The sequence below is a fragment of the Schistocerca gregaria genome, chromosome 1, assembly GCF_023897955.1.
Source record: "Schistocerca gregaria isolate iqSchGreg1 chromosome 1, iqSchGreg1.2, whole genome shotgun sequence".
NCBI lineage: Eukaryota > Metazoa > Arthropoda > Insecta > Orthoptera > Acrididae > Schistocerca > Schistocerca gregaria.
The window spans coordinates 941,482,484-941,504,381 of record NC_064920.1 but is presented as its reverse complement, the minus strand read 5'-3'; the positions used below and the strand labels follow the sequence as shown (position 1 = coordinate 941,504,381).

At 43.3% G+C, this 21,898-nt stretch overlaps 1 protein-coding gene across 2 annotated transcripts in view; it reads right to left on the bottom strand.

Annotated features, from left to right (window-relative positions):
• LOC126275560 (LIM/homeobox protein Awh) overlaps window positions 1–21,898 on the bottom strand; it is a 294,771-nt gene that overhangs the window by 5,666 nt on the left and 267,207 nt on the right. The window contains exons 4-6 of one of the 2 annotated variants that reach the window (XM_049977207.1): window positions 17,984–18,223; window positions 10,022–10,168; window positions 150–308 (exon numbers count right to left, since the gene is read on the bottom strand). In XM_049977207.1, coding sequence (XP_049833164.1) covers window positions 175–308; window positions 10,022–10,168; window positions 17,984–18,223 — 521 coding nt within the window. In that variant the 3' untranslated portion in view covers window positions 150–174. The remainder of the gene's footprint in view (window positions 1–149; window positions 309–10,021; window positions 10,169–17,983; window positions 18,224–21,898) is intronic. The other variant, XM_049977208.1, reaches the window with a different exon arrangement.

Below are 21,898 nucleotides of genomic sequence, written 5' to 3'. Positions count from 1 at the left end.
CAGCACTTAGATATGTATGTATAAGTATGTATGTATGTATGTATGCGTGTCCTCCTTGAGAACTAGATTATGCCTAACCTTCTGTCGGATGTGAGTTCCAGTGATATTTCCTTAGACATTAATGGCGTCTGTACGAACGTTTCACACACCTTAATTAATGAGGATCCATGTAGATCAAAAGTCATCGCCAGACACCCTCGTGATGTGAAGGGTGCTGCGGGGAATAATCTCGGACGGTAACTGCATGACTCTCCCATCCGATCTTGGAAATGTGTCTGCCTCGTGCAAAGATGTGCCAGTGGCGTTGACTGCAGAAAAATATGAAGGTGGATTCGCGACGAAATATAAGGAAAGTGTATTTTTTTAAAAGCAGGATTAATGAGGTGCAGCTGAAATTAGTTCTACACAAGCAGCGAGGAATAACTGTGTGCTGATATGAATTTCAATGATCACAACATGGGTATAAGAAGTAAAAGAATTTGTTCTTAATGTGATTATAACACCATTTTATATTTTTAGAATAAGTAGTATATAGATCGTGTTGGATTAACACTCAATATTGCGGAGGAAAATAAATGGAACAGATATGTTTACTACTCAAGCTATGTCACATAAAAGACGGAAATAATTTAAGAGGCGGAGAGTGAATGGGTTGCAAGCAAAACTCCAAGCAAACGCTAAGGAACGTTTGCGGTAATTGTTATGAGAGATAAAGTTAGATCTTGTGCTGATCATTCCAGGCTTCGTCCATCAGTACATTGGAAAGGAATTGCATGGTACAGCAGTAAGTACAAAAATGGCTAAAATGGCTCTGAGCACAATGGGACTAAATATCTGAGGTTGTCAGTCCCCTTGAACTTAGAACTACTTAAACCTAACTAACCTAAGGACATCACACACATCCATGCCCGAGGCAGGATTCGAACCTGCGACCGTAGCACCAGCGCGGTTCCGAACTGAGGCGTCTAGAACCGCTCGGCCACAGCGGCCGGCGCAGTAAGTACATACTTGAGTGCCATTGGTAGTAATTTTTAGAGTGTAGGCATAGGTAGCAAAAGCAACAGCCCGTCAGTTGATAGGAAATGTTAGTTGCAAGGTTGCGGATGCTGTTGTTGTGTCTCAAAATTTGGAATTAACAGCAAATCATTCGAAATCCAAGAACAAGTACAGAATCTAGCCCAAGCAGAGGACGCGTTAAGCAGAAGTTAAGAAAAGCCCCAATATAATTATTTTATCCTTGATAAGAATTACAGAGAATGTAAAAGAAAGTTATTTTTTGCATACTTAGTTGGTATTTTATGTGAGTCCCCTTAGCCGCGAGGACAACATCTAGGCCGTAATCAGTTTCATGTCATACATTTTGAAACACATGTGGAATAACCGCAGCGAACGCATTGTAAATGCGTGCTTCGAGTTCTGATTTTGTTTTCGGTATAGAAGGCACGTACACGAGGTCTTTCACATAACTTCATAAATAGAAACTCTTGAGTATGGGGTCAGGGCATCTACGTGGCCAAGAGCAGAACACAGCGTTGTCGTGTCCAATATGATGACCTCAGATGTTAAGTTCCATAGTGCTCAGAGCCATTTTCCATCCTGCACCCTGCCGAAAGAGGTAATCCGTGCATTACGTGTCAAACTGCGTCATTAGCTAGTGCTCAAGCAACTCCAGCGAAATGTTTGTTGAAACAGGTAAATGAAGAGAAGTAAATCATTCAGTCTTATCTACACTGTGACGATAGAACGACAAATGTTAAGTTCTAGCACCCAGACTTCCGCACGAGAGTCACTATTTTTACTTTTGGCACGGAACTTTTCACTTTTGCATCACAGCGCATGTGCCGGTTTCCTTTTCGCTGCGCTTTCACAACGGTCGAAATTTTGAAAAGTCTTTTCCATTCTCTGTATTCTTACGGATGGATCCCTATAGATTAAATACTTGTAGCCGTCTGCAGTCGCTATATTAATTTTGAATTGCCTTGTATAGCGTGATTATTTTGCATCATTACAACGGATGGTTTTTACGGAAGATAAAGGCACTGTATATTATTTTCAAGAGCTAAATGATGGTGAAATCATGCGTGTTGGCGAAAACTGGTGGCATGTTTGTACTGGTCTACGTTGGCTTTGCAATCTGATGACAGCGGTAAGGCACAGTACTTAGCGATCACACAACAGAAGGGCAGGACATAGCGTGTACCAAATGCAGCGGCACAGTATGGTACATTACGTTACTTTGTTAGTGCTAAGAAAACACGGTCTGTTGGGGAGCTGCATCTTTCGTATTTTTTTGGTATATCTTTCCTGAGTCGTGGCTTGGTTAAGTAAAGATCAGTATGATACAGAATAAACAGAAATGAGTGAAGCTAAAAGAAAAGAAATACCATAAAGGAATGCTAGGAGAAGCCCCGAATCTGATTCAACAAACGGTTGATGACACTGCATAATCAATTTAAGCTGCAGACCATATGATACTGGGGGTGGTGATGCAGTTGGGGAAGTCGTATTCGACAAGAACGGTTTCCAAATCTCCGTCCAATATTTTTTAGTTTTCGTGGTTTCCATAAGTGCTTCAGCTGAATGCTGGGATGTTTTCTTTGAGAAGGCACCAGCTGATTGCATACATCATCCTCTCCCTTCTGAGCTTGTGCTCCGTCTCTGTTGATATCAACGCTGATGAGACATGAAGCTCTATCTCTGGTTCGAAATCGCTATTCTTTAAGGCATCCACTCATATTAAGTTCTGGCTATCTGTGACACACCAACAGGTAGCGAATGACGATTTACGATGCATGTCTGGTTGAGGACAGGAAGTAGCTGACCAATGAAGAATCCTTTTGTGCTGTGTTCCAAAGAATGGATGCTTGCAATGGGATTTGGAGCATCGTGGTGGGAACTGGGCATGGCGTTTGTACGCGTAATTTTCCTGAAATAACAATCGCTGCACAGGATACATAAAGTTCGCAGCAATCGTATCACATGGTTGTAAGCTACCGGCCATGCCGGTCACTCTGATATCGCTTCAAAACGTGTTGGGACATGCCCAAGATCTGGTGGAGCTTCGAGAGTCACCGGAAGCAATAGTAAAGTCGATGATGAGCGGTTTGTTGTTTTGTCGACAGTCTTCCCTATATTGTGTGGACAGGCATCTTTTTCTGTACCTTTTAGAACGAAGAAACGAGAGAAGACAAAAGGTAAATGAAGAAGCTTCATTCGGTTTAAGAAACGTGGAAGGCGCGATGGCAGATAAAGGCTACTGTGGCTTAAATTGCATGTACAGTAATAAACGAAGGCAGTGAAATAAATTCCTCGAAGCGAAAATTATAGAACGGAGACATATGTCTCACAGATCATATACACTTTATGCCTGAAAGGAAGGAAGATGAGGAATAACTGATGACGAGTGGACAGTCTGTTTGGTAAAGACTTTGGATTACCTAGAGGTAAAATCAGTGAAATTCGGTTGTGTAGTAGAGCCGAAAACATAAAATTCCGTGTTCCATCCGCGAATGGAACTCTAAGTGGGGATTCTGAAGCATCACATATCCCCCGCATCCTCCGATTCCAGAGAGATAGAAGTATATCGCGAATACGGAAGACAACAATCATGTGACATACTTCAGGCAAAATAGTCTAAAAATCAACATATGGAGGAAAAAATTTATAATGTTTTGAATCTTGAATGTTTTGAATTTACGGCTAGTAGTAAGAATAAGAAAAATTTCCCTTGTAGGGAAGGCGAGTCCCCGTTTTTTCCCACGCCATAAGTCAGTTTCTAGCACTTTTTAATTTTTTGTGCGAAATTGTCCATTGTTATAAGATAGCTACAATTCTACACAAAACGGGTCTAGTACATATTTTAAGTCAGACGAATAGTTTTAGAGATGCGTAAGATTTGGACTAGGGTTATGTTAATGCTTAATCTCGGCAGCTTTTGTTCTTAGTCAGTTATGTAAATAAAAGAGCAATTAAGTTATTTACTTAACTGACTGAGCAACAAAAGCTGCAAAAATTATGCATTAACGGCACCCTATTCCAGATCTTACACATCTCTCAAACTGTTTGTCTGACTTAAAACATGCACTAGACCTTATTGTGTAGAATTGTACAAGGAATATTTTTTCCGACGTGATGACATGTCTTATGCTTCCAATATCGTTGAGATCAGGATTGGGCGTCGAACAATGAAAACGGCAATTTCCACGTCCCTTTCATTCACTGTTCCCCTTCGCTGTCGCTGCCCAGTTTTTACGAGTTTTTATCGTGAACTGACTAAAGTCGTACGTGACAGTTCAGTTTGTTGTGTTCTGTTGTGTTTCTTACTACTCTTTCTTCTTCTCCTCTGTGGATTGAAAGAAGGATAACGCTGGACGCTACCACGCGATGCAGAATGCAATGAAAACCGCTGCATTAAAGGGAATGTGGCCGTTAACTGAAAAAGTGTCGTACGATACCTCCACTGGAAAAAGATTCCGGATTATTCCTCCATTAGGATCTCCTGGAGAAGCCTACCTAGGGAATGGGGAGGCGACCATGAGAAAGAGGTGGAATAACCAACGACGGGATAATATTCTGCGAGTCAGAGCTTGAAATGTCAGAAGTTTGAATGCAATAGGAAAGCCAGAAAATCTGAAAAAGGGAATGCAAAGGCTAAATATAGATACAGTGGAGGTCATTGAAGTGAAATGGCAAGAAAATAAGGATTTCTGGTGAGACGAATATAGGGTAACATCAACAACAGTACTAAAATGATAAAATAGTATAGTGGTAGTAGGATCCGTTATCAATAGGAAAGTAGGGCAGACAGTGAGCTGCTATGAACAGTGCAGTGATAAGGTTGTTCTCATCAGAATCTACAGCAAACCATCGCCGATAACGATAGTTCAGGTATATATGCCAATAACGCAAGCAGCAGATGAAGAGAGAAAGTCTATGAGGGTACTGAACGAGTAATTCAGTATGTAAAGGGAGATGAAAATTCAGTAATCGTGGGGATTGGAACTCTATCGTAGCAGAAGGAATAGGCGAAAGCAGGGTAACATCAACAGCAGCAGAAAATTATAAAATGGTATAATCGGAGTAGGATTCTTTATGAATGGGAAAGCAGGGCGAGGGTGAGCTACTGTGAACAGTTCAGTGGAAGAATTGTTCTCATCAAATTCGGCAGCAAATCGACGCCGACAACGGTCGTTCATATATACACGCCAACGTCGCATGAAAATGATGAAGAGATAGAGAAAGTATATGACGATACTGAAAGGGTAAATTAGTATGTAAAGGGAGATAAAACTCTAATAATGATGATGGTGATTGGAACACTGTTGTATGGGAAGAAATAGAAGAAAGGGTTACGGGAGAAAAAGGCTTGGCAGTAGGAACAAGAGAGGAGAAAGACTAATTGAGTTCTGTAGTAAATTTCATATGTATGTTGCATGTTAACCGGGGACCTATAAACGACGTAGATGCTCCGTCCCCGCCGCAGTGGCCCGCAACCTCACGACGACTACGGCAGTCCACTTCACCCCTCCGCCACTCCACACCGAACCCAGGGTTATTGTGCGGTTCGGCGCCCGGTGGACAGACAGAGGGATGACGAGATGGACACGGAGAGAGGGAGAAGGAGTTATGGTCCACATATATGTCAGACCCGTACATGGGTGAAGCAGCAAAGAAAAGGCTAGTAATTATGTACAATAGGTTATTTGTTCAACAGATATTTTGAAATTTTAGTAGTAAGAGTATTATACATATGATGATTGTAAATGTATTACAAAGACAGTAATTGTTAATTAATTTTACAATAACTCACAATTCTCATAACAAATGATTTTTATTCCAATCTAAATATAAATGTGTGTGATACTGAACCAAAACTATGTAGCAGAATTGTTCTGAATCAATAAATGTCAGTTTTAAAAGGAATCTCTCTCTCTCTCTCTCTCTCTCTCTCTCTCTCTCTCTCTCTCTCTCTCTCTCTGTCTCTGTCTCTCTCTCTCTCTCTCTCTCTCTCTCTCTCTCTCATCGTCAAATTTTAGTGCTAATGTTTATGTACTACATATATATTTCTATATGTATAAAAGGGAATAGTTGTGGGGAAATAGAAGAAAGTTTCAACTGAATTAAAATCTAATTTGGAAATTATGCAAAACTCTTCCACACAGAATGTCTCGAAAGCTGGATATCTTGCTTAAAAGCTGCAGTGACTTTCTTTGAGCGGAACTTCATTAGAAATACTTTGGCAAAACAGATGTCTTCGAAAATGAATCATTTCTGTTTCTTACCATTAAATCCCCTACGATTGTTTTCCCTAAGTTTCAAAACTTTATGAAGTATTTCCCCCATTTTTTTCTAATTTGTCTAGGGTAATAACGACAAGTGAGAAGATAAGGTCTATAGATGAAGCGTATACACAGTTCAACAAAAGTTTGGAATACTATCATAAAATGTAGTCAACGGTATTAGAGGTCTTATTGACCTAGGCACTTCATGTATCATCCAGTTAAGAGCCCATATACAGGGTGTTTATAAATGAATATCGGGGTTTTAACAGTTTATAATATTTATTATATTAAACTTACAGTTATAAATGATATGTCAAATGCAAGAGCAACTCAAACAATTTTCCTAAGAATCCTATAAATGTTTAGTGTGAGCACCATTTGTCACACGGTACACATCAAGTCTGTAGGAGAGCGCTGGATAGGCCGCAAGGGGCCCAATGACAGGGCTTGCTTTGCATGGCCTCCACGTTCACCCGACTTAACGTCATGTGATTTTTTTCCTTTGGGGCTTCATCAAGGATCGTGTGTACCTGCCTCCGCTACCAGCACACCTCCCTGAATTAAGAAACCGGATTGAAGCAGCTGTTGCTACAATCACTGAAGACACACTTATCAACGTTTGGGAAGAACTCGGCTATAGACTTTGTGTGTGCCGTGTGACAAATGGTGTTCACAGTGAACATTTATAAAGTTCTTGGTAAAACTATTTGAGTTGCTGTTTCATTTGACATATTATTTATAAGCGTAAGTTTAATATAATAAATATTATAAAGCGTTAAAACCCCGGTACTCATTTATAAACACCCTGTACTTGACGGTGTTTACTACTGGCATGTTTGGTGGTCGTTTCCCAGCTACGTAAACATACCTCTGCCGCAGCGGGACACCGCGAGCGTCCAGTATCAACAACAGCTTAATTCAGCTTGTGTTCAGCATTGCAGTAAAGTACCGTATAGAGGCACAGAAAACTTTGATAGGGTCAGGATAGTGGCTTTACTTTCAGCAGGCCATACACCTCAAAATGCTGGCGATCGGTTACATGTCACTCAACGTGGTGTTTATAACACGTGGAGAAAGTACAGAGAGGCGGGAAATGTGAAAAATAGATCTCGTAGTGATCGTCCTCTTATGACAACACCAATGCAAGATCGTTTGCTCCATCTGTCGGATCGCAGGGGCCCACATCAATTGCCAGAAATACTGGAAATGACTTCTCCCGGGCAACAGGGACTCGTATCTCAGAACAAACAGTGCGTGGAAGAATGCATCAGGGTGGCCTTCATTCGAGAAGACGAGTAAGAAGTCTTGAGCTGAACCAACGGAACCGATGCAATCTAAGAACCTGGGCTCTTGCACATCAGCATTGGACCATTGCAGAATGGAGTAATGTCACGTTTGCTGACGAGACAAGGATTGTTTTGCGACCGGACACTAGACGTGTTAGGGTTGGCGGAAGCGCTAGACGACACCAGGAACGACGATACGTTCAGGAAGCCGATCCGTTTGCAGGTGGAAGTTAATATTCTGGGCGGCAATAATGATGGGACGACGAACCCCTCTAATTCCCATCTACGGCAATTTGACTATTCCCCGATACTTCCAAGAGGTCCTACAAACGATTGTAAGGCTGTACAGGCGTGAAGTCGGTGACAGCTTCATCCTAGTCTATGATAATGCAAGACCGCACCGTACTTTAGCATTGTGTCGGTATCTTCGAAGGTGCAACATTAACAGCATACATTGGCCAACATAGTCCCCAGGCATGAATGTAATTGAGCATGCGTGGGACCGGTTGAAGGTGGCCATTTGCACAGCGTCTAAATCCGCGTGACAATCATCAGGATCTCACTGAAACTGCCAATGAGGAGTGGGACGTCATACCAAAGACAAACTTTATGGTCTTGTAAGGTGTCAGGCAAATCCAACACCTTCCATGAAAACCCTGACATGATAGCAAATCAGGCAGTATGTTACATAGCTCCGAATAAATCCTGACATTAAATTAACCAAAGTAATACGATCAACGAGTGAGCAAATGGAATACCACAGATTAACACAAGAACGCCTAAATGCATGTCATACCTTCCCACCGTAAAACAGATGCAGTTCCGAGGGGAGAAACGAGAACAGAAGCCCAGAGCAGAGTCGTATAAGCTAGAAGGCCGTACGACAAGGGACGGACACCCACATCGCTGGCCGACCGCCAAGACCGCCCCCCAGCCCATGTTAAAAGATAGAGCCCTTCAGAAGAACAGTATAGATCTTACGATAACACTAAAAGGGCCACACCAGCTACAAGATTTAGCATGAGACTATACGCGTCTCTGTTACGTTGCAAACATTAAAAACATTGCCCCACCACGAAAAGTATAGCGTTTCTCATTGGATAGACAGAATTTTTGTAGGCGGAGCTTACGGTTAACATTGAGACCCTGATTGGTCAGTTGAAAACACAGCCAGATACCTTTCTCTTAAACCAACTTCGGGAAATTGTAGTAAGGAGAGGTTCGAGAGTTGCTTCCGAGACGGCGAGGTGTGTGGATCTGCGCCGCAAGCCGCTCCCTGACGCTGACTAACCACTGACAAGGTAATGAACGCACGCGATGCTGCGTAAGAGCGCATAAGGCTTCACTCAGAACTGCAGAAGTCTCATCTGTTACATCCCCTTTTTACGTAATACTAGTGTCGATCGTCAATTAAACTTCGTGGTATTCACATTTGGTACTAGGAGTTAAAATTGAAACATGATTTTTCTGTTATATAATTATTGAGAAGCCACATCAGCCACTGTAATTTACGACAAGTTAAATAAATAATTAAAGATAATTGAGGGTTACTGTAGACCATTTGTGATAGTTTTCTCTTTTATGAAACTTAAACCTAGATTATAGATATGATATGGCATAGGTCGTCATCCTTCGATCCATTGTAGAACTTGGTAACCCATTCAGGGAATATTCGTTCACATTTTTGTTTGACGCAGTTGGTTTTTATCATTCTGTATTAAAATATTTCCTTTTATCAATAGTGCAATTTATAAACAATGTTTTGTGAGTAGAATAAAAATTCCAATGGTAAACTTAACTGCTTTTTCGATGTTATATTACCAGCTAACTAACAATAGGAAAGCCTTGAACCCCTTCCACTATAGTTAGTATAAAGAGTCTTTTACAGGGAGTGCAGTGAAGCTGACGCTGAAATCATTAATTACTTGATTATATCATCGCTAGTCTCACTGAACTCTTCTGAATTCTTCTACATGTCATGTGTGGTCTGGCGTCTCCTTACCAGCAACAGGTCCCAGGTTCCAACTAGTCAATTCCCTAAAAAACACGCTCAGAGCGTCATTGCGCGAAAATGGTAGGGAGACACGACGTAGAACAAACAGACAGGACGCAGGATGTTAAGAGTCTCATCCAGAGCATGCCTCGCAGGGTGGAAGAACTCATCCGTGTGTGGGGAGGAGATACGTACTCGCTACTGAAGACTGATAATCGTCATCATGAGATAAAGATTTTCACTGTTATTGTTTTCATGATATATTCTTAGGAGGGGGCCTGCTTTATTTTCTAGTGAATTTTTGTAATTACACGAAATCTTTTTTGTTTTCAGACAGAATTATGTTTATTTTGTCAATAAGGTATTGTAAAAAAAATCTGTGGGTATGCTATAAGAAGCCACTGTAGTAAACTCTGCGATGTTCCAAACTTTTGTGGAGACGTGTATTTGGTCCAGCTTACCGTGCGGCACGAAGAGGGCGGCGGCGGCGGCCTTGGGCGGCGGCGGCTGCTGCGCCTGGAAGGAGTAGGTGAGGTGGAGGTTGATGTGCCGGCCGAACGTCGCCGCGGCTTCAGCGTCGCGAGACAGCGGCGGCGGCGCGTGGTGCACTGCGGCAGCACAACACACAGCGTTACTGCGGCACGTGCTGCAGCCAATGGCAGCTGCAAATGCGGCCGGCATGCTAGCTCGAGTTGCAGCGTAAAGTCGTGCACAAGGCCTGTGGCCATAATGTTAGTTGAGAGCACTATAAAGGGTCGCTTAAATACGAGTACAACATTACGCCTTTTGGGCGCAGTCCACGTGTAGCGTCACATGAGTCATTCTCACACATTCTCTTACATATTCATGTGACGCTATAAAGTGAGTGGAGACTTTTGTTTAATCTTCCAAGGATGGGCTAGGCCCAAATCACCTGAAATACAATTTTTTAAGAACAAGCTATCTTAGTCACTAAAACGAAGGAACTTCTTAAAGGCTCAGATATGTCTGGTAATTTTGCACAGTTTTTTTTTAAATTTGTAAACAAGAACAATAAAATACCACTGCTGAGAGTATCTTAATAGAATGTGTTTTTTATCTGCTATTGTATAACGCTTCATTCATTCTCGAATGTAATACACTTTCGCAGTTATGATTGTTTCTTAAGTAAACTCTTCTTTGTTCCCCCTATTTCATTTACAGGAAGAGTCCTCAGTGTGTTCTATTTTTATTCATTGAAATGGAAGCAAAATTCTTTAAGTCTCAGATTGTGTACGGTAAATTTGCACGGGGGGCTATTAAAAATTAAAAAAAAAGTAAACAAAATAATTTTAATGTGTGTAAACAATAACAAAACTGTACGCCGCGTAGTGTCCAGTTGTATAACGTATCATTCCAGCTGAAATGTACTACAGTAACGTGTCCTTTAAGTCTCCATTTTTGAGGAGTGGAAAATCCAGGATGGAATATAAAAATATTATGAAAAGGTAAGTTGTCATTCACCATACAGCTTAGATGCTGAGTCGCAGGTAGGAACAACAAAAAGACTGTCACAAATTAGCTTTTTGCCAACAATGCTTTGTCAAAAATAGACGACAGACTACACAGACTGTTGCTTCAGCTGCCAGAGACTACAGTCAGGTGTCTGTGAGTTGCGTTTGTTTGTGTTTGTGTGTGTGTGTGTGTGTGTGTGTGTGTGTGTGTGTGTGTGTGTGTGTGTGTGTGTGTGTGTGTGTGTAAGCGGGGGGGGGGGGGGGGTTATTTTTTACAAAGGCCTTGCTGGCCAAAAGCTTATTTGTGACAGTCTACCTGTTGTGCCTATCTGCGACTCATTTTTTTAGCTTTTTTATTTAATTATGCACCGGGAAATAGTTTTAAATTGTTTCGATGTGTTCATCTACGACTTACCCACATGTCACGTGACTACACAACAAATTTTCTCCCCACCACATCCTTCTTTTCTACGTTAGTTCCACACAACGCTGACAAACTGCACTTTGCGACTCCACGTATGTATGACTTCATAATGCTTTTTCATTTCCACTATCCATGAGACAATTGTTAGTAATATCACACTTCCGTTAAATTATTAGTGTTGTTGCCTTTTTGTTCCAACTTAGGCCTGAAGAAGATCTGTATCTCACATTGAACGGTTTTCGTAGATAAAAAGTTGTGATCCAGACGGTGTTTATTATAACAAAAGGGTCATGCAACCCAAGACATTGTGTCAGTTATGAGGAACAACGGCCCGTTGATTTTAAGCGGCCCATTGCAACAGTGTATAAGAAGTTCTCACATCCTGGTAGCCACCAAATTTACTGATTTACTCGATTGTTATTTTATGCATGCACATTTCTGCACAGTGGCATGTACCGATTTCTTCAGTGTGAACACTGGTAACGATATTATGAATCTATCACTTGTCATCGGAGTGTACGTTGTTTTGAAACTTGCTGGCAGATAAAAACTGTGTGCTGGACCGGGGTTCGGAACCGGAACTTTGACGTTCGCGGACAACGCCCTTATTGGCTGAGATGTCCAAGCGCAGCTTTCATTTTTCATTCCAGCAGGAAGGAGGTACACGGCTCGTGTCGTCTGTAGTTCAACCATGCCTAGACGGTCAATACCGCGTTTCGGCCGCGTCTGCGTTGTTACTTTGTGATAGGAAGGGCTCTCAACAAGGAAAGAGTCCAGGCGTCTCAGAATGAACCAAAGCGATGTTGTTCGGACATGGAAGAGATACAGAGAGGCAGGAACTGTTGATGACATGCCTCGTTCAGGCCGCCCAAGGGCTTATATTGCATTGGATGACCGCTACCTACGGATTATGGCCTGACAGCAACGCCACCACGTTGAATAATGCTTTTCGTGCAGCCACAAGACGTCGTGTTACAACCAAAATGTGCGCAATAGGCTGTATGATGCAGAACTTCACTACCGATGTCCATGGCGAGGCCCATCTTTGCAACCACGACACCATGCAGATGGGCCCAACAACATGCCGAACGGACCGCTCAGGACTCGCATCACATTCTCTTCACCGATAAGTGTCGCATATGCCTTCAACCAGAGAATAATCGGAGACGTGTTTGGAGGCAAACCGATCAGACTGAACGCATTAGGCACACTGTCCAGCGAGTGCAGCAAAGTGGAGGTTCCCTGCTGCTTTGGGGTGGCATTACGTGGAGCCGACGTACGCTGCTGGTGGTCATGTACGATACGTGAACGCCGTCCTCCGACCGATAGTGCAACCATATCGGCAGCATATTGGCGAGACATTTGTCTTCAAGGACGACAATTCGCGCCCCCATCGTGCACATCTTGTGAATGACTTCTGTCAGGGTAACGACATCGCTCGACTAGAGTGGCCAGCATGCTCTCCAGACACGAACCCTATAGAATATGCCTGGGAAGGATTGTAAAGGGCTGTTTATTGACGACGTGACCCACCAACTACTCTGAGGGATCTACGCTGAATCGCCGTTGAGGAGTGCCTTGATGAATTTGTAGATAGTATGCCACGACGAATGCAGGCAAGCATCAATGCAAGAGGACGTGCTACTAGGTATTAGAGGTACCGACGAGTACAGCAGTCTGGACCACCATCTCTGAAGGTCTCGTTTTGTGTATACAACATGCAGTGTGTGGTTTTCATGGGCAATAGAAAGGGCGGAAATGAAGTTTATGTTGATCTCTATTCCAATTTTCTGTATAGGTTCCTGAACTCTAGGAACCGAGGTGATGCAAAACATTTATTGATGTGAGTATTAAAAATTTATGATAAACAATTTGCAGCATAAGCACGACATTGACGTTTGGTATTGTCCAGATTCAAAAAACCTAAACTGAAAACTGGAAGAGATAATTCATAGGCAAAGAATAAACAAGTAAGTAAAAATGTGGATTATGTTAATGTTTATTTTGAGTGAAAATTTCCCAGGCAAGTGCAGTTTGACTGCTGGCGGCCGTATAGCAGCTATACATTTCTCTGAAGTAAAAACACTTCTCTGGACAAGAACTAAAATCTAGGCTTTTGGCTTTGGTTGATAACGTGTTACCAACTGATAAAATCAACAACGGCCTTCGGCTAGATCGTTTCCTGTGAAAGGTCAGGATGATGTGGCACCGAATTTTGATCTGTCTGGAAGTCTCAGTATTCTTTCGCCTTGTGAAATGTTTTCGTACGTTCCTAACACACCGCTGGAACTGTGTCTGTGTAACTACGCGTAATGTGAAGCGGTAGCTATACTGGAGTAGCTGAAGTGATTCTGCTATTCGACACTCCCCATCAGTGGACAGGGGACCGCAGGGTTTCGGATTCACTCTCCTAGTCCCAGGAGGCGGATACTGTGGCGCCTCTAGGGGCTGCTCGTGACTGCGCGAAGCGTAATTGTCCGTAATAACATCAGCGCGCCGCCCACTGGGGAACTCCGCTTATCTGTGTTCCACTGAGATGGGGACGCAGCTTCGGCTCTACTGGCCCTCACGTTCACGGCAAACTAAGATCGAACTTTATCTTTTCAAATCCTAGTAACGCATTTTTTCACAGAAGCTTCGTTTACAAGATGTCTCATTCGACTGGAAACGAGAAAATCATTTGCATAGATTCCAACAGGAGAGGAAATGCTTTTCTTTTCATTTTATTCAGTTCTACAAGAATTTGCAAAAGTAATGAGTCTGCACAGTAACTCGTGCGCACGTGAAACGTTAGTACCTCAGTATAACTTGATAACTAGTCAAAGAGGTTGCTTCCGCTCTGAGATACCTAATGAAGTACTGCGCTATCCGCCTTAAAGCTTCTTTTGAACAAAGATGTACATAAACGAGGTGCAGATCCAAAGGACATTTTACTAGAAGAGTTACATACATCCCCTTCCAAATACCACATCTAACTTTCGAAGAATAAAGTAGTATGGAAACTTCTCGACATAAAATCGCAAGGACTTTAGAAAATTGCGAGAAGCTACTTTTCAGTTGTCTGACTGAGGGTTGGCTTATGTGGATGGGCTTGCGGCTTGATCAGCTGCAGAAAACACTCCAGGTAGGTAAGGGCACCCATCCCGACGCTAACCATACCTGCTGCCTACAATTAATGCGACATGGATCGTATGAGTCCATTGGAAACTTCAGTAAGTTGATTAAGGCAAGACAGAAGCGGGCCGCATCGCAGCGCAGGTGGACGAGCTCTTGGAACAATGGGATATGCGGCGTATAGAAGGGCCTGCCCGTTCCCTCGACTTCAGTCCATCGAGGACACGTGGAAGGCGTTGGGGAGACGTCCACGTGTACCAACGACCATCCAGCAGTTATTAAAAGCGCCGTTGAGGAATGGAACGCCCTGCCACAAGGAATGCTTACCAACCTCGTGGCCACCATGGGAGCACGTTGCCGAGCATGCATTTTCATCCATGGTGACCACAGAAACTCTTAAGAAACATGGCCCGCCTTTTGTAACGTTCTGGAGACCAACATGACTCGAGTTGACTTTAGTGTAATTATTGCCTTTGAATAAAGTATCATTTCTGTTGGTCTCATTCCGTATTTCTTTCAGTTACTTTCTGAACTATTCTGCAGCACTTCTTTCTAAGTGTGGTCCAAGTTTCTTCGAGCTACGTAACTTGGCAGTGATGCTCCATGGGTAAATGACTTTCAGTCTTAGGTTTTGCACTCCAGTGTAAGCACACACTTCGATTTTACATCGCGTAAATTATGACGTTGTCAAATTCGTTCAGCCATTGTAATTCTTAAATGAATTGTATGACACAAGGGAGTCATTACATTCAAACCTTGTTACACGAAGAGAGTAAATCTCAAATTTTCAAATGAATGCTTCTCAGATTATGTATTTCTCTGAACTGTGATATCTTGAAAGAAGAGTTGTAGCGATGTAGTGAACAATGCTGTAAATAAATCGTTATTTCGACGGTCACTCCAAAAGAAATGCACACTATTTTTTTAATCCATCTTTTATTCTACATGTTTGAAAGTTTTACAGTAAGTAAATAAATCCTTTAGGAACAATATTTTCATTTCTCCACATATTTCCATCCCTCTCAACTGCCTTACGCCATCTTGGAACCAGCGCCTGTATAACCGAACGGTAAAATTCTGGACCAACCTGTTGGAGCCACTGTTTGGCAGCGTGGACAAGGGAGTCATCATCTTCAAACCTCGTTACACGAAGAGAGTCTTTCAGTTTCCCAAATAGATGATAGTCACATGGAGCCAGGTCAGGACTGTAAGGCGGATGTTTCAGTGTTGTCCATCCGAGTTTTGTGATCGCTTCCATGGTTTTTTGACTGACATGTGGCCGTGCATTCTCGTGCAACAGCAAAACATCCTGCTTTTGCCGATGTGGTCGAACACGACTCAGTCGAGCTTAAAGTTTCTTCGTTGTCGTCACATATGCACCAGAATATATGGTGGTTCCACTTGGCATGATGTCCACAAGAAAGAGTCCTTCGGAATCAAAAAACACCGTAGCCATAACTTTTCCAGCAGATGGTGTGGTTTTGAAGTTTTTTTCTTGGGTGAATTTGCATGCTGCCACTCCATTGATTGCCTCTACGTCTCTAGTGAAAAATGATGGAGCCATGTTTCATCACCTGTCACAATTCTTCCAAGAATTTTATCTCCATCATTCTCGTACTGTTCCAAAAGTTCGCTGCATACTGTTTTTCTAGTTTCTTTGTGAGACACTATCGTCATCCTGGGAACCCATCTGGCACAAACCTTTTTTAACGCCAACACTTTCAGTATTCTGCAAACACTTTCTGGCCTATCCCAACGTAGCGTGACAATTCGTTCACCGTGGTGAGTCTGTCATCAGTCACCAATTCGTTAACTCTCTGCACATTGTCTGGAGTGTGTGCAGTACGAGGCCTAGCGCTGCGAGGACAATCCTCAGTATTGCTGTGCCCGCTTTCATCACGTAACCTGCTTGCCCACCAACTAACTGTACTGCGATCGACAGCAGCATCTCCATGCTCTTTTTTCAACCTCTTGTTAATGTTTCCCACTGTCTCGTTTTCACAGCACAGGAATTCTATGACAGCACGTTGCTTTTGACGAACGTCAAGTGTAGCAACCATCTTGAAGAAATGCTGTGACGGCGCCACTCACGGGAACAGGTTGAACTAAGTTTTAAAACAAGCGGGAGGGATGTATCTACACACTGTAAAACTTCCACACATGCAGAATGAAAGCTGTATTTTTACAAAAATAGTGTGCATTTCTTTTGGAGCGACCTTCGTACATTGAAACACTTCATGTATTTTACTGCTAAAGTTCTAGGTATCAGTGGCACCTTAAGTGTGGGGATGATGGCAAGTTATACACTTTAAGGGAAAAAAAGAGAAAAGGGAGGAAGCACCGCGAAGGGATTATCCGAATGGGACGGAAATCGGTAGATGTGGCTGACGTACATGTACAAATAAACAAATGGTTAGACAGTGGTATCCTACCGCTATCCGTGGCGTCCTCAGACACTTCTTGGTTCTTCATCGGAAAGTGGAAATCATCACTGAAGACAGTTCTAGTCTAGTTAATGAGTTTTCAGGCCGAAGACGTGTCTGGAGACGCCCTCAGATAGCTAAGGGATACCAACCTGGGTGTCACCCACAACATGGCCCGACGACCAGTATTAAATGGTGTGGTGTGCCATTTCATTCCATAGCAGGACCCATTTGGTTGTTATCCGTGGCACCCTTATACTACAGCGGTACGACGACGATATTCTGCACCCCGTTTTATTGCCATTCATGGGAGGGCATCCTGGGCTTACATTTCAGCAAAATAATGCCCCCCCCCCCCCCCCTATTGCGCGGCAGCAGTTTTTACTACTTGTCTTCGCCCTTGCTAAACCCTACCGTGACCAGCAAGACTGTCGGATCTCTCCTCAACTGAGAATGTCTGGAACATTATGGGCAGGGCCCTCCAACCTGTTCGGGATTCTGACGGTATCATCCGCCAATTGGACAGAATTTGACACGATATCTCTCTGGAGGACTACCAACAGCTCTGTCGATCAGTGCCAAGCAGAATAACTACTTGCGTAAGGGATAGAGGTGGACCAACGCGTTATTGACTTGCTCAATTCGTGAAGCTGTTTCTCTTGAATTAATCATTCATCTTTTCCAAAATCGTAGTTATTTGTTTGTATGTACAGGTACGTCACGTCTACCGACTTCTGTCCCATTCGGTTAATCCTTTCACGGTGCTTCGTTTTTAGTGTAGGATTTTACGAGTATTTATGAAGGGAGAAGGGAAGAAGAGAACCAGAAACAAGGATGACAGATACTAGCTTCGTATAGAAACAAGGATTTCCCTCCCTCCGCTTCCGCCTCCACCTCCACTAGAAATGAATTCCGGGTCAGAACGCGACGTACACAGTGAAATCTTTAAGCAGGCTTCTCAGGCTTCGTTGCTGGCAGAAGCGTACTCACTCTGTGTCTTCATCTTGCCGGTGTGAAGGTGCTTCTTCTGGCGCGCGCGCGAGTTCTGGAACCAGACCTGGGTGACGCGCTTGCTCAGGCCGGTGATCTGCGCGATGCGCTCCAGGTCCTGGCCGTCCGGGTTCGAGTCCAGCTGGAAGTTGGCCTGCAGCACCTGCAGCTGCTCCTCCGTGAACGTGGTGCGCACGCGCTTCGCCTTGTTCTTGTGGTAACTCTCCGAATCGCCGCCCTCTAGACGACAACGCAACAACAGAACAAAGCTAGTCTGATTACGAGACCTCGGCAAGCACAAGTCATTAACAACTAACAAAAACAGTACTATGTCGCAGCTCACCGCTTCACACTCCATAATCGGTTTGCTAGCCTAACTTCGCTTTAAAAATGAGTGTGGAGTGCTATTAATGTTATTCGTTTAGTTATTTATTTACATTGTCCTTTATCCTCATGAGATTAGGTCTTCGTGACCTCTCCATCATAAGATTAGACACCTTAAGCTTTACAGGGTAGACTCAGATACTGACATGTAACAACTCGTGACAAGTTCTTTCCGTGGCAGCGTGGCATGCCCGGAGGTTCAATTTTTTTTCAAAGTGCCTTTCCTTAACACGGACACCCATGTATCAACGACGGACAGGATCGAGAAATCCATGCAAGGATTACATTACAAAACGCCTAGAGCATAAAATCAGGACAGCCTCAGGAAGCATCACAGAAAAGATCTTTCAATGTTTCGACCTTCTGATTTAAAGCCGCCGATTTATATCGATCCAGAATGCAAAATTTATCGACATGTCTATACTACAAAGAAATAGTGAACACACTAATGAAACCCTCAGCAAGAGTATGCCAACAATTAATACAAGGTGCTCCTATAACCCTATGGCAATAAAATATCCCCGCACAAATTGGTCACAAGTTTGGAGAAATGTGCAGGCAAAGATTTTACTCAGAAATATTAGACCTGTGTGGCTAGAAGTCATCGCCAAAACTTACCCAAGTCTTGCTACGAAATATAAAATCAACCGACCTCCTTTGCCTTTTGTCATTGCAACATCTGAGCCTCAAATATTACCTAGGAACCAGATACGGACCGTCAGCGCACTATTATCTGCTTATGATTCTTGAAACAGTTTAAAAAAGAATAACTATGAAGACTACGCGTTAGTCAGTAACATAATCACGTGTTGGAACAAGACAGTTCTGAAAATCAAGTTAAGTTACAAAGAATTAGACTTAAAATGCAATCTATTTCGTGATCACATATGAGAATGCGACAGTGATATAGCACTGTTCCGTGTAAGTTTCTGTTCTTTAAAAAAAAATTATTATTAATATTTTAAGTAGGAGAAGCAAATGACGTGTTTTGTGTCTTACATACACTCCTGGAAATGGGAAAAAGAACACATTGACACCGGTGTGTCAGACCCACCATACTTGCTCCGGACACTGCGAGAGGGCTGTACAAGCAATGATCACACGCACGGCACAGCGGACACACCAGGAACCGCGGTGTTGGCCGTCGAATGGCGCTAGCTGCGCAGCATTTGTGCACCGCCGCCGTCAGTGTCAGCCAGTTTGCCGTGGCATACGGAGCTCCATCGCAGTCTTTAACACTGCTAGCATGCCGCGACAGCGTGGACGTAACCGTATGTGCAGTTGACGGACTTTGAGCGAGGGCGTATAGTGGGCATGCGGGAGGCCGGGTGGACGTACCGCCGAATTGCTCAACACGTGGGGCGTGAGGTCTCCACAGTACATCAATGTTGTCGCCAGTGGTCGGCGCAAGGTGCACGTGCCCGTCGACCTGGGACCGGACCGCAGCGACGCACGAATGCACGCCAAGACCGTAGGTTCCTACGCAGTGCCGTAGGGGACCGCACCGCCACTTCCCAGCAAATTAGGGACACTGGGGTATCGGCGAGGACCATTCGCAACCGTCTCCATGAAGCTGGGCTACGGTCCCGCACACCGTTAGGCAGTCTTCCGCTCACGCCCCAACATCGTGCAGCCCGCCTCCAGTGGTGTCGCGACAGGCGTGAATGGAGGGACGAATGGAGACGTGTCGTCTTCAGCGATGAGAGTCGCTTCTGCCTTGGTGCCAATGATGTGCCTTGGTGCCAATGATGGTCGTATGCGTGTTTGGCGCCGTGCAGGTGAGCGCCACAATCAGGACTGCATACGACCGAGGCACACAGGGCCAACACACGGCATCATGGTGTGGGGAGCGATCTCCTACACTGGCCGTACACCTCTGGCGATCGTCGAGGGGACACTGAATAGTGCACGGTACATCCAAACCGTCATCGAACCCATCGTTCTACCATTCCTAGACCGGCAAGGGAACTTGCTGTTCCAACAGGACAATGCACTTCCGCATGTATCCCGTGCCACCCAACGTGCTCCAGAAGGTGTAAGTCAACTACCCTGGCCAGCAAGATCTCCGGATCTGTCCCCCATTGAGCATGTTTGGGACTGGATGAAGCGTCGTCTCACGCGGTCTGCACGTCCAGCACGAACGCTGGTCCAACTGAGGCGCCAGGTGGAAATGGCATGGCAAGCCGTTCCACAGGACTACATCCAGCATCTCTACGATCGTCTCCATGGTAGAATAGCAGCCCGCATTGCTGCGAAAGGTGGATATACACTGTACTAGTGCCGACATAGTGCATGCTCTGTTGCCTGTGTCTATGTGCCTGTGGTTCTGTCAGTGTGATCATGCTGACCCCAGGAATGTGTCAATGAAGTTTCCCCTTCCTGGGACAATGAATTCACGGTGTTCTTATTTCAATTTCCAGGAGTGTATAATTCAATATGTACACAGCTTAATTAACAAAAATTGTGCAGCACTCATCTACAAGAGAAATTGTACCAATAATTATCATTAACAAAAATATCGTTTGCTGATTTTTTGTAATACACGTGAAATTTTTACTACAGGAAAAAAATTAAATTCCGTATTAATTGTTGCAATTGTAGTGATTAATTTCACCAATTTTCATCTAAAATCAGTTCATACATCACATAGCATGAAGAAAATATTGTGCAAAAGAACTAAAACATTATGTTGTTTAAAAAATAAATATTCCTGTAGATACAAAAAATGGCAATACACAAGAGTTTGTTTTCGATTTATATTATAAAAACTGGTTAACTTTTACTACGCGAACTGTAATACAAAATCTAAACCTGCAACAAGAAGTGAAAAAACGAGAAACAGAGAAAAATAAAATGGAGATGAGTAATTGAGATGTGTCTAAAATTTTGAGATCTGCTAATGGTGGTGCACAATGTCTCAGTGAAGGTAAAGGGGGAACTACCGTTATTTCAAGAGACAGTTTGTTTCTGAAACTAGAGGGACTTGTAGCTTCAGTGATGCTGCGTGACAAGTTATTCCATAACCGGGCATCGGCAACACAGGACGAAATGGCGTACATGCGTCGGGTGTAGGACAAAGAATGAAATTTGTTTGGAATGTAGGGATGAAATGTCTTAGGACTGTTCTTGATGTATGAATTCTGTATTTGAGGACAGATATTTAGAATACTTACTGTCAACGAGCTGATAGATTAAAAAGGGCCCCTAGACGGTACATAGAATGGTATAATGTGACCACACTGTGGCGTGTTAGTAAGATTGATTAAGCATAAATACATATTTGCGAAGTCAAACATATTTCAACATTTTCTATTTCTGAATAGAAAAGGACGACCAACAGGGAATAGTTTCTATTCGTGGGAAAGGAAATTAATTCTGCTTCTATTTTCATGACTGATCCAATAATCCCTGACCTTATCATAAGAAAAATACATATTTGTAAAGAATATTACTGGTGCCACATCGTGGGTACACGTGCATACTAAAGAGGCGAAACAAAATCACTTTTCGTTAAACGCCTAGTTTACTGCC